At 32.8% G+C, this 14,166-nt stretch overlaps 1 protein-coding gene across 2 annotated transcripts in view; it reads left to right on the top strand.

The window, feature by feature from the left end:
- ANAPC10 (anaphase promoting complex subunit 10) overlaps positions 1-14,166 on the top strand; it is a 98,602-nt gene that overhangs the window by 37,973 nt on the left and 46,463 nt on the right. Inside the window, exon 4 of one of the 2 annotated variants that reach the window (XM_079154174.1) lies at positions 2,881-3,001. The exons of the other annotated variant lie outside the window; for it this stretch is intronic. Within the exon in view, the coding sequence (XP_079010300.1) occupies positions 2,881-3,001 (121 nt within the window). The remainder of the gene's footprint in view (positions 1-2,880; positions 3,002-14,166) is intronic. 2 annotated transcript variants of the gene reach the window in all.

The following is a 14,166-nucleotide window of genomic DNA, read 5'->3' as shown; positions in this document are numbered from 1 at the left end:
TGAGTAGCTGCCACTGTCTCATGTATGCAGCCTTCCCACATGCATTGCTATTTGAGAAACATCATGATTTTCTATGCAATATAGTTTTTGATTCATCATGAGAAAAGATCGATAAATAGTTTTAAGAGATTTTACTGTATCTTTTAGAATAAGTTTTAAACTTTTTGTAAGGTCACAGTTTCCTTTGTAAATCTAATAAAACTGTGTATAGCATAAATTATACATATGATTTCTGGGGATCCATGAACTTTAGTGGAAAAGCCCCTGATTGAGGTAAAATTTAAACAATTCCAAATACCTACATGTCACTGTAAACTGTTACCAATGGCTATTGAATAAGCTGATAGGTACTATTGCTTAAAGGCAGTCAGTAGTAGTGGCTGAGAACCTGTGAGGCAAACCAGCATACCTTTGAGTTCTGACTGCCCATCTGTTAGCTTGCTTTTTTTAGGTCGGTATTAAACTGAATGTCACAGTTTTAAAATCAGTAAAACAGAGATAATAATAGTTCCTGTATATATGAAGCATTACTTCTGACCAGACATAAAGTATTCACTTGCTATTCATTGCTGTTGTTTTTATTATCATGAGCGTTATTACTCTTCTTTGCCTTTCTAATCTCTCTTCAATTATCTTGTAGGTTTCAGTGACTAACTTATCCTGAATTTTTAGATTTAGAAATAAAACTATTCTGAGCAAAAACTTGATCCTTTAATTCTGCTTTTGTTTTTGTTGCTAAAGTCGGAGCAGTCTTTGTGATCTTTGCTCTTTCCATGATAGAAAAGACCTTTTACTTTCTGCTTATGACTCATAAGAGCAAGTCTTTAGTATGACCTTCAAAATTTCTCCTTATTTCTTTGCTTCCTCTTTTGTTCCTTTGCTGGCCTAGCAGAAAGAGAAAAATGTCAGTTCGATGCCTCTGGCCTCATTTGAGAACTTAGTAATGGATTTGTCCTGTCAGCAGTTTCAGGGTATTTAGTGTTTTACATCTTGAACTGAGGAAAAATCATTAACTTTCCTGTTCCTTTCTGATGAATGGGTTAGGCTACATAAGTTTGGTCCCCACAGGAAGAGCTGCAGACCCTCTGTTGTGTTTATAGGCTGACTTTTGACATAGACTATTTCTGTTCAAGGAGCTCATTGTTATTGTTAGTACCAGATTATGCTAGAACTTAACTTTTAAAGCACATTTCAGTAGACATTCTTAATGGGTTTTTGAGTCAGTTTTTATAATTTCCTAATTTTTTTCTCCTCATGGTCAAATGACACATGCCCATTCTTAAAATTATCTTTTGGATAATTCTTAAAATTATCCAAAAAATATAAAAACCGTGATTGAAAAAAATAAAGGTCTCCCATAGTTCCTTCCATCCTTTATAAAGTAGCCTCTTTTACTGTTTTTGTATTCTTCCATCTTGGCTTCTTTCTACATGTAAATATAGGTTTATATGTTTTAAATTTTTTTCTCCAAAATGCAATCCTTCTATATTTACTGTTTTATAATCTGCCTCTCCTCCCCCCACTGTTAACTATTCCTGCATGCTTATTTTAAATACAAATGCTCCTTGACTTACTATAAAATTATGTCCTAATAAGTCCATAGCAGGTTGAAAATATTAAGTTGAAAATGCATTTAATAGCTTATTAGCAACACAGTACACCATAGAGTGCCAATTGTTTACCCTAGTGATCTCAACTGACCGCTGAGCATTGGAAGAGAGCATCTTACTGCATATTGCTAACTGGGGGTGAGAGACAAATTCACAACTTGAAATGCAGTTTCTATGCTGTGCTTATTGCTATCACAGTCATTGTAAAAAAAAGAAAAATCACAAGTGGAACCATTATAAGCCAGGTACCATCTGTAGTTGTATAGTATTTCCCTGAATGGACATATTATAATTTAATGAGTTGCCTATTACAGTTGATATTTATGTTTATGATTTTGTGATAATTTAATCACATGCCAATACTTTTCTATTTTTTATATTATTGTTTTTAATGCATTCTTTGGGGTTCAATCAATGGGTAAAATGTTATATATATACTAACTGGCTATGAAACCACCTTATTCTAATCTAATTTGGTTTTTATTAGACATTTAAATATTTTTCAATATGATAATAAAAATAATATCTGTGTTTTATCTTTCTTTGACGTTTAGAAATTGAACATCTTTTCATGTTTTTGACCTTTCACATTTTTCCAAGGTTAATTTTTTATTGTATAGTTTTAAATTTTGTAAAATTTTATTTCCCTAGAGTATGCATATTTTAAAAACAAGAGCAGAATTTTAGTTCTTGTATTAAATGATAGGTTATGCTTCTTTTTTTTTTTTTGGTGCTGGGGATTGAACTCAGGGCCTTGTGCATGTGAGGCAAGCACTCTACCAACTGAGCTGCATCCCCAACCCTGCCTTCTATTTTTAAAGAAAACATTTTTATTTTGGATGGACTCAGCTTCTCACTTACTTTGGTACTTTCGAGTATTAATACAGGAAATTAAGTAATTAACTAATAAAGAAAACAAGCTTGTTTAAACACTTACCTTATTTAACATACCAATGAAGAGGATGGAAATCAATGCTTGTTTGTAAGTTAAGATACCTGATCTGGTTAGTTTCTTCTTTGTTCACTTTAGTTCTTGACCATATTCTATATAAGAGATGTCTATTTAAGTAAAATGTTTATATCTGTACCTATGTTTTTTTTTTACACTTTCTTCATTTTTATTATCTTTGAAATTAAAGGAAATGGAAATTACTGATCCACATATTCATTTTACCAGACTATGATCCTTTCAACATCAGAAGAGAAGATGCTTTGGAAATAATCTTTCTATATGATAAAGTGCATGTTATTTTTACTTTATTGCTCTTAGAAGAAAAACAACAGTGAAGACATTATGTATATATGCAGACTACAAATCTGATGAAAGCTACACTCCAAGCAAAATCTCAGTCAGAGTAGGAAATAATTTTCACAATCTTCAAGAAATTCGGGTATGTCTTTAAAATTTTAAAAATTTTGTCATCCTTTAACTCTTACTAGATGGTAGTCATAGTTGACATCAGATTTAAATGTTAACATATAAAAGGAAATTGATAATAAAGAGAACATGTTTATGTAACATTTTAAATTTTCTTCTGAATTTTGATTGTCATCCTTTTTATTATGGAAATTTTCAGACATACAAAAAAGCTGAAAGAATTGAACAGGGAACCCTAGTATACTCACCTCTTAGATTCTTCAGTCATTAATGTTTTGCTATGTTTGCTTTATTAAAATCTGTTCATCTAATTTTTTATGCATTTAAAAATAAGTTACAGGAATTTGTTTATTTCACTCCAAGTGCTTTATAATGATATATTTGTAGGGTTATCAAGGTTTTTCTTAATATTTATTTTAAGGTAAAATTTATGCTCAGTTTTGTACAAATCTTATATAAATTAAAACTACATGCATACATCTGTGTAAACCTTTAAGATGCAGAACATTTCTAGCACACTACAAAATTCTCTCATGTCCCTTTCCAGTTAGTCTCATCTCTATCCTCAGAGGGAACTCTTGTTGATTTCATTTATTTATTGGTTTGTTTTCATTGATGAGTTTTTTCTGTTTTACAGTCTCATATAAATGGAATCATACAGGATATAGCTTTTTTTTTTTTTTTTTTTCTTTCTTTCTCTTCATGGTATGAGGGATTGACCCAGGGGTTCTCTTCCACTGAACTACATTGCCAGCCCTTTTTAATTTTTTTTAATTTTGAGACAGAGTCTTGCTAAATTAGGTTGCCAAGGATAGCCTTGAACTTGTGATCCTTCTGCCTCAGCCTCCCAAGCCAGTGTGTGCCACTGTACATGACCAGGATATAACTTTTATACAAGGTTTATTTCACTCAGCCTAACTTTTTTCATGTTTACATTTATTGTTGCATGTAACAGTACTTCATTCTTTTTTATTCCTGAGTTACATTCCCTTGTTTGAATAGATCACTATTTATCATATGTGTATCTTTTTGAAGCTTTTAGGACAGGGATTTTATGACATGAATTTTACTAGTCTTCCAATAGTGACATATCAGAGATATTTTCAGTGACTTTGACCTGTATATTGGTGAAATTCTGGCTCTTAGTATTTTTTTCAGAAAATCTTTGAGCTCAAATTATCTGAGTATGGATAAACACTTAGAAAAGCATTCAGTTAATTTGTGGCCTGGAGTCTTATTTGACTTAGAGCTTAAATTAAGACCATGTATCCACATTTATATTTCTTATCTGAGTTAGTGATAAAGTACTTAATAAAAACTGCATGGACTTTTGTTTGTTTTTCATCAAATATAGTATTGTTCACTTATGAAATTTACTTATGTACTGATAAATGAGATTAGGTAAGGACATTGTCCACATGTATTTTTGTTATTGTTCAGTCTTTAAGGTGTTCATCATTTTAAAAAATTGTTTTTAAAATTGACAAAATTATATATATTTATTATGTTCAATATGATTTAAAATATGTGTACATTGTGGAATGACTATATCAGGTTAATTAACATGCTTTATCTCATATACTAACCATTTTTTGTAGTGAGAATAGTCAAAATCCACTTTTTTTTAGCAATCTTCAAGAATACTATACATTATTAATATATTTACCGCATTGCACAGTAGATATCTTGAACCTACTCCTCCTATCTTACTGAAACTTTGTATTCTTTGTCCCAAACCTCCCCAACTTACTCCTACTCCTTCCAGTATCTGGGTACCAAGATTCTACTTTTACTTCTGTGAGTTTAACTTAAAGATTTCAGATTTAAGTCAAATCATACTGTATTTATCTTTCTTGGCTCACTTCATTTTATATAATGTCCTCCAGGTTCATCCATATTGTCACAAATGATAGCATTTCCTTCTCTTTTAGGCTGAATAGTATTCCATTGTATATTACTGTGTATTTTCTTTATCTATTCTTTAGGCTATGGGCACTTAGGTTGTTCTATAACTTGGCCATTGCAAGTAGTGCTGCAGTGAACGAGAAATACACATATCCCTTCAATATACTAATTTCATTTCCTTTAGATATATATCCAGTGGGATTGCTAGATCATATGGTAGTTCCATTTTGAGTATTTTGAGAAGCCTCTATACTGTTTTCTTAATGGTTGTACCTGTATACTTTCCACAGGCAGTGTGCAAGGATTCCCTTTTGTCCACATCTTTGCTGATACTTATCTTTCATCTTTTTTATAATAACCATTCTAACAGGTATGAAGTGATACCTCATTTTGTGATTTTAACTTAGATTTCCCTGATAATTAATGGCATTGAACATTTTTTTTTTATTGTACCTCTTGACCATTTGTTGATCTTCTTTTGGGAAATGTCTTTTCAGGTGCTTTGCCTATTTTTAAATCAAGTGGTTGTTGTTATTTTGCCTTGAATTATTTTTGTTCTTTGTATGGTTGGATATTAACCTATAATCAGATATATTATTTATAAATATTTTCTGTTCCATAGGTTGACTCTTCACTATATTGATTATTTCCTTTGCTATGCAGAATGTTTGTAGTTTGATGTAATCCCATTTGCCTAATTCTTGTCTTCATTATCTGTAATTTTGGGGTCCTAATCAAAAAAACATTACCCAACTGGGGTTGGTTGTACATACCTGTAATGCCAGTGACTTGGAAGGCTGAGGCAAGAGGGTTTCAAATGTATGGTCAGTCTCTGCAACTTAGCAAGACCCTGTTTCAAAATAAAAACTAAAAAGTGCTGGGGATGTAGCTCAGTGATAAAGTGCTCCTGGGTTCAATCCCCAGATCAGGAAAAAAAAAAAAAAAAAAATCATTGCCCAAACCAGTGTCAAGAAGCTTTCCTCCCTTAGTTTCAGGTCGTTTAAGTCTCTAATTTATATTGAGTTGATTTCTATAACCTGTGAGATAGGGGTCTAGTTTAATTCTTCCACATATAGATATCCAGTTTTTCCAGCACCATTTATTAAAGGGATTGTCCCTTTCCCCATTGTGTATTCCATGGCATCTTTGTTGAAAATCAGTTGATCATAAATGAGTAGGTTTACTTCTAGGCTCTCTCTTCTGTTTCACTGAACTATGTGTCTGTTTTTATGTCAATATCATGCTATTTGAGTTAGTACAGCTTTGTAGTATATTTTGATATCAGATAATATGATTCCTTCATCTTTGTTCTTTTTGCTGAGAATTGGTTTGGCTATTTTGATTCTTTTGTGATTTAATATGGATTTTAGAATTGTTCTATTTCTGTGAACAATGTCTTTGGGAGTTTGATAAAGATTGCTATAAATCTATAAATTGCCTTTGGTAATGTGGTGTTTAACAATATTAACTATTTCAATTCATGAATGTGGGATATCTTTCCATTGATATGTGTCTTCCTAAATTTCTTTCATCAGTATTCTATAGTTTTCTATGTATAGCATACAGGTAATCTATTTGTTTAAATTTATTCCTGAGTATTTTATTTTTTGTTACTGTTTTTGATTTCTTTTTCAGAGTGTTAGTTGTTACTGATTAGATATGCTACTGATTTTTGTATGCTGCAGGTATACTGAATTCACTTATTTGAACTCCCTTTTGTTGGAGCATCTTGAATTTTCTATGTATAAAATATCATGTGCATACAGGGACAATTTAACTTCTTCCTCTTCAGTATACTAGCATTTTTTTCCCCTTTTGCCTAATTGCTTTAAATTCAACTTATAGTACTGTGTTGAATAGAATTGGCAAGAGTGGGAATTTTGTCTTGTTCCTGATGTTAGAAGAAAAGCTTTTTACTCTTCACCTTTATGTAGGATATTAGTTGTGGGTTTGTCATATATAGCCTTTACAGTTTTGTTGAATGTGTTTATCATGAAAGGATGTTGAATTTTGTCAAATGTTTTTTATTTGCCTTTTGAGAAGATCATATGGTTTTCGTCTTTTGTTCTGTTATTTTCCACTTTTATAGCTTTGTGAATGTTGGATCGTCTTTGTATCTCTGGGATAAATCCCACTCAATTATAGTGACTGATCATGGGCTATTGAATGCAGTTTTTTGTTGAGGATTTTTGCATCTATGTTCATCAGGGACCTGTGACTTTCTTTTATTGTAATGCCCTTCTCTGCTTTGGTATTAGGATAACGCTTGCCTCATAAAATGAGTTTAGCAGTGTTCCCTCTTTCTCAGTTTTTTGGAAGGATTTGAGAAGGATGAGTATTATTTCTTTAAATATTTGGCAGAATTCATCAGTGAAGTCATCAGGACCCAGGCATTCTTTGATTGGAGACTTATTATTACTCATTTAATCTCCTTACTTACTATTGGTCTATTTCTTTATGATTGAGTCTGAGTAGGTAGTATGGGTCTAGGAATTCATTCTTTTCTTGTAGGTTATCTAATTTGTTGGTGTGTGATTGCAATAGTCTCTTATTATCTTATGTATTTCTGTGGTAACAGAAATGTGCAACTATGTATTATGTATCTTATATTTCTGTGTCTCCTCTTTTCATTTCTGGTTTTATTTAAGTCCTCTCTCTTTTTTTCTTAATCTAGCTAAAAATGTCAGTTTTATTTATCTTTACCAAAACACCTTTTAGTTTTGTTGATATTTTTTGTCGCTTCTTTGTCATTTATTTCTGCTCTGATCTTTATTATTTCCTTCTTTCTGCAGACTTTGGACTTTATTTCTTCTGTTTCTAATTCCTTGAGATGTAATTTTAGGTTGTTTATTTGAGATCTTCTTTAGGTAGGGGTTTCTTGTTAAAAAACCTCCTCCATAGAACTGCTTTGGATGCCTCCCATAAGTTTTGGCATGTTGGGTTTTGTTTTCATTTGTCTTAAGATAGTTAAAATTTTTCCTTTCAATTTCCCTGAAGTTGAAGCATGAGCATGTTACCTAACTTTGATGCTTTTATGAATTTTCTGAAATTCTTATTTCTGTTTTCATCCTATTTGTGGTATAATGGATTGAACCTGAAGCCTGAGTTCACGTGAGTTCATGTGGGTAGGTTTGTTTCTGTGAGAGATAATGTGAAGTCTTTGTGCCAGGGGATTGACCTGGGTCTGGGGGTAGCCTTGATCCTGAGTTTGCAGGTGCCTTCTAGGTACCTGATTCCCTAAGGCCATGAAAGTTGGTCTGGCACTAGGATGGGCCTGTAGCCTGAGCCCATGAGGATAGGCCTGGATCTTAAGTCCATAAGTGCTTACTTGCAGGTGTTTCTGGTTCTTCGGTCTGTGGGTTCTGACCCGGCATCAGGGTCTATTGGGGTGAACTTGAACCTGGATCTCCTAGAGCAGGTTTAGACACTGGGTCCACTGAAACCTGGCATCCTGGAGACCAACCTGGAGTTTGTGTCTGGCCTGACTCTGGAGTAGCGAGGGATTCTGGGTTCTCAGTGCTGGGCCTACTGGTTTGGTTTGGGTGGGTGCTAGCCTAGAGACCAGGTCTGCAAGGTCTGGTTTGGGTGCTGTGGCTGTAAGTGACAGCCTGGAACTGGGTCCACAGAGGTGGTCCTGGAGTATGAAGTCCATGGCTGCAAGCCTAGAGTTGGGGTCTACTTGACAGACCTGGACCCCTTTTTTTGCTGGAGTTAGGCCTTAAGTGTTTGTCTCTGGATGCCAACCTGGTTTTAGACAAGAGGTGCTGAAATGGCAGTGGAATGGGCCTGAAGATTGGGTATGTGTGGAAAACCTGGCTCTGGGCTGGTCTGGAACCTGGAATGGGCCAGGCACTGGGCTGGACTAGTAGCAAGATCTGCAGATGCTTGATATATTTAGTCAGTGTTTAGTGCCGTGAAGACTTGAGATATTGACTTCCTATACTTTACTAAATATTTAATATTTGTTAGAATTATTTGTTCATATTGAGAAAACTTTTTTGGGTAGAGTTGTATTGTTTTGGTTTGTTTCTAAAGATTGTCATAATTCCTAAGACAGTTTGGGATATATGAAATGCTAGAAATATTTTGATCTGATCTGTATGGTGTATATTCGAAATGTCCACTAGATGTCACTGTTGTCCTTCATAGTATTTTTTTTCCCCTTTAGTAAATTCAACACCTTGTCTTGAACTTGTTTTTCCTCAAGTGTATATACTCAAAAACTCTGATGCATTTTAAGAAACATACGTCTTCATACAAGATTTCTAGAGTTATGTATTAAGGATGTTTTGAATTATGTTGTAGATTTTACTATCACTAAATTAAGGAATTTGAGAAACTTTCAATGATATTTGGACCTTGTGGAATACTTTAAGTTAGTCTTTACTTTTATTACATCTTTTAAATGCTGAAACATTATCTGTTTGGACAAAGGGCTCTTATCAGTAGTTTCTGAGTTTTTTCTTAGTGGATTTATATTTCTCTGTAGTGACCATATACCCATGAGACCAGTAATCCTAAGTATTACCAGGTAATATAATTAAGTTGTTTTCCTGAAAAACTTAATGAACATAGTGCTTTTTTGCCATGGTTCTCACTAAAATACTATAAGTTTGGGATTTCACTTTAAAATATTATGCCTCTCATGATAGGAAGGGATACTTTTGCTCCTAACCATTCATCTTTGCATGTGATTTATTCTATTTACCATTTTCTTTTATAAGTTAAAGAAATGTTCCTGATAGCACATTTTTTAAAGAAAAGATGAAGCAGATGATGATTATTTATAAACATTATTGTACTACAATATACCCTTAAGAAAAAAACCTTTACTTCTACTAACTTAGATACCAAGACAAGTGATTAAAATACTGTGAACTTTTATGAGGTTTTTAGAGCCATCATTAGTTATAGGACTAATTTAACTGAGTGGAAAATCCAGCTAAATCTTTTTATATTTTTCCATGGATGTTTGCCCACTGGAGGGTGTAGTGTGTATTGGAGTATTTTAATAGGTTTTCCTTTTTTACTAGAAATTATAGATTTGTTTACTTGAAACACACTACTGATTTTCTAGTTTTATTATTGATTTGAAGTAGTAGCTTTCTTTAAAAATTAAAGATGAGAAAAGTGAATGACTTTTTATTCAAAGATATTATTTTTCTACCATGTATGTTTTACATATTTTAATTATGTAGCATGTATTATATCTAGATCTTTGTTGCTCTGTTGAAAAATCTCTACAAAGGGATCAGGAGCTTTTGTAGTAAAGAATGAATATTTTAACCTCTATACCTGGAGAGGGACTTACAATGTACTATCTGCTAATTTGATCAAATAAGTTCCCATTATTGCCAGAATTGATTTTATTTGTGCCACTCATTCTACTTTCTTGTGATTAAAATTTTCTATCCCACAAATTGGGATTCAAGTACATTTACAAGATGTTTGCAATGTATCGCTTCTATAAAAAGAACTGTTTTCTATACAGAACTGAGAACTTTGCATTTCAAAATCTTTATATCCCTCTCTTTTCAGAAATCTTCATTTCAATTGTGTTACTTTCATGCAGGAAATCAAGTTATTCAAAAAAGTTTTCAAATAAAGACAGCATTTAAAAAATACTTGAATTGATTTTATTTTATCATTAAGTGTTGGTATAATATCATTCTTCTGTTCTTAAAGAAGATAATGCATTAAGGAAATTTTCATCATTTAGATTGAAGAACTAAAAAAATATATCTTAAATGTGACCATTTTAACATTTTAGAAAATATCTCCAACTGAAATACAAGAACATTTTTCAATTTGCTAGCTACTTATTTCTCTTTTTTACAAGTATTATAACAGGCTGGGATTGTGGCTCAGTGTTAGAGTGCCTGCCTAACACTTGTGACGCACTGGGTTCAATCCTCACCATCACATAAAAATAAATCAATAGAAAAAAGGTATTGTGTCCATTTACCAAAAAAAAAAAAAAAAAAATTAAAAAGGTATTGTAAGACTTTTTGTACTTATATATGTAACTAAAGTGATTTATTGTGACATTTTTCAAAAGCATTTTTATATTTTAATATGGAAAACAACTTGTTAGCTTACAATTAAGCAGCTGTTTTTCAGCATATGTGAAAACTTATCCTTTGGTTCATTGTTAGCACTGTTTCTAAACTTTGTGGTCATGAAAGAATAAAATATTGATGGAGCAAAAGATGGAGACTTTAAGTGATTTTTAAGCTTTGTTTTTGTTTTCAGATAAAAAAGCTATTACCAAGTGACTTTTTAAAGAGGAGGTGTGAAAGAAGTCTTCAGCATTAAGAGAGCTGTCAAGATAGTTTCCCCTTCTTCCATGTGGACGATTTAAGACTTGTGTCTTAAATCAGTAGCTCAGCTATGTGAGTCCATATATGGTATATTGGCAGAAATGGCTAATAAAGTCAGTTCTTCTGTTAAAATAATATTTACTATTATAATTTGAGTTCCATTAATGTGTATGATAGAGTAAAAAGATACAAAGTCTCTGACTATCCATTCATCTTAAAATCTACTTGTATTTACTTTCTTATGAGGGACTTATTTTAAACAACTTAATGTAAAATGGAATGACTTAACCAGTATCTACAAACAAATAGGCTTGATAAGATAGAGAGCAAAAGTTATTGAGCCTTTAGAAAAATAACTTATTGAATTTTTAACTAGTTTAAAAGAAAGTCCTTTTTAGTTTTATTAACTAACTTTAGTTAGTCTTTTAAGGCAGCATAGTATTTCTAAGTCAGAAATCTTATTCTTTTATGTCTTTTAAATCTCATTCTTTTATATATTAAAATTAATATATGAACTTCTTGAAAAATTTTATTTATAATTGTATGTTACTTGTTTCCAAAATGGAGTTGAGGTAACTATGCATTTGGGTATATTTCCTTTTGAAATTAAAATGCATTGCACAGTAGAGCATCTCATATATTTTTAACAAAGAAGCAATCTTGTATTCCTTGGTTTTTGCTTGATAATTAAGTTACATGTAGTCTGGCAGTTCTTTACAAAATAGATTAATGCTTCATGTTGTGAATATGTATTTGTGGCCATCTCAGTGCTAGGCACTGACTTAGATACAGGAACATATAAAAAAGGAAGTCAAAGTTTCTGCCTGTAAGCACTCCATGGTCTGGTGAAAGAAATAGGCAAATATATCAACAATTTCAGTTTTTTTTTTTTAAAGAAAAGTATAATTGTTTTGATTGAAAGTAGTTTCATTTATAATACCAACCAAAAATAAATTTAATTAACCAAAGAGATGAAAAATCTCTACCATGAAAACTCTAAAACATTGGTGAAAAAAATTGAAGAGGTCACAAAATAATGGAACGACAGTCTACAAAGTGAGAGAAAATATTTTCATACTATACCTCTGACAAGTCATTAATATCCAGAATTTATAAGGAACTCAAACAATGCAAAAACAAAACAAAATCCAATTAAAATGGTCAATAGAACTAAATAGACATTTCTCTAAAGAAGATATGCAAGTGATCAACAGGTATATGAAAAAATGTTCTACATCAGAAATCATCAGAGAAATGCAAATCAAAACCACGATGGGGGCTGGGGAGATAGCTCAGTTGGTAGAAAGGTCCTGGGTTCAATCCCCAGCACTGCAAAAAAACAAAAAACAAAAAACACCACAATGGGATATCACCTCCACTCCTGTTATCAAAAAGACCAAAGATAGCAGATGCTGCTGGCAAGGATATGGAGGAAAAGGAAACCCTTGTACACTGTCGGCAGGAATATAAAGTAATTTTGCTATTATGGAAAACAGTAAGGAGGTCCCTCAAAATGCTCAAAAGAAAACTATTGTATGAGTTAGCAATATTACTTCTAGACATATATTGAAAGGAAATGAATAACTATGTTGAAAAGACATCTGCACCCCCCATATTTATTGTAGCACTATTCACAATAGCCAAGAAGTAGAAACAACCTTGGTCTCCATCAGTTAATGAAGGGATAAGAAAAATGTTGTGCATACACACAGTGAATGGAATACTACTCAGCCAAAGAAAGAATGAAGTGCTGTCATTTGCTACAACATGAATATAACTAGAGATTATTATGGTAAGTGAAATCAGTTAGTCATAGATGTGTACAATAGGATCTCACTGATGTGAGAAATCTAAAAAAGTTAATCTCATAGAAGTGGAAGTAGAATGGCGGTTATCAGAGCGAGTAAGGGGGAGGGGAAAGGTTAGTAGAAAGGTTAGTCAGTGGATACTAAGTTATAATTAGTAAGAAGTTCTGGGTGTGCTATGGCACAGTGGGGTGATTATGGATAACAATTATGGGCTGTACATCTCAAGAAACGAAAATACTTTCATCATAAATGAAAAATGTTTAGGATTTATGGTTAACTTGATTTAAACATTACACAATGTATACATTTATCAAAACGTCATATGTTGTACCTCAGTAATATCTACAATTTTTGTTTTTATGTATCAATTAAAAATTAAATTAGAGAAAGTAAATACAAGTAAGGGGAAATGGGAACTGTTATGGTTTGTATATAAGATGCCCTCTGAAAAGCTCCTGTGTTAATTCAGGAGTGTTCAGAGGTAAAATGATCAGATTACAAGTGTTGTAACCTTATCAGTGGATTAATCTATTTATTGGATTAATAATTCAAATGGATTGCTGTAGGCAGGTGGGCTGTGACTGGAAGAAGCAGGTCACTGGGGTGTGCCCTTAAGGATTATAGATCTTGGGCCTGGCTCCTTGCCTTCTGTTTCTGCCTCCTGACTGCTTCAAGCTGAGTTCCTCTTCTCTGCTACCTGCTTTCCACCATGATGTTCTTGCCTTTTCTCAGGCCCAGAGCAAGACTGTCATCTGACCATGGACTGAAACTCTGAGCCCAAAATAAACTTTTCCTCCTCTAAGTTGTTCTTGTCCTCTGTTTTACTAACAGGGATGAAAGGCTAACTACACAAGAACACAAAAAATATTAGGAATAATGGTTTAAAAAGTTTTTCTAAAAGAGATGATGATTGGCTGACTCTTAAAGATTAGCATAAAGCCTACTGAGATACAGGATAAAGTGAGGCATTCGCGTAGGGAGCCTGGGGTGTATACAGGTGTGGAAGCATAGTAGCATGGCATAGCGGCAGAACTGTAAGTGGTTCAGTATGCCAGGACTCTGGGTAGGCATGAGGGAGTGGCAAGCAGGACTGGAGAATTACTCATTCAACTCGTTTATTGTGATTTAACATGGTTCCCAAGTAT

This window comes from Sciurus vulgaris (genome assembly GCF_902686455.1).
Source record: "Sciurus vulgaris genome assembly, chromosome: 9".
NCBI lineage: Eukaryota > Metazoa > Chordata > Mammalia > Rodentia > Sciuridae > Sciurus > Sciurus vulgaris.
The sequence above is the reverse complement of the archived record's forward strand: the minus strand, read 5'-3'. Positions and strand labels throughout refer to the sequence as shown.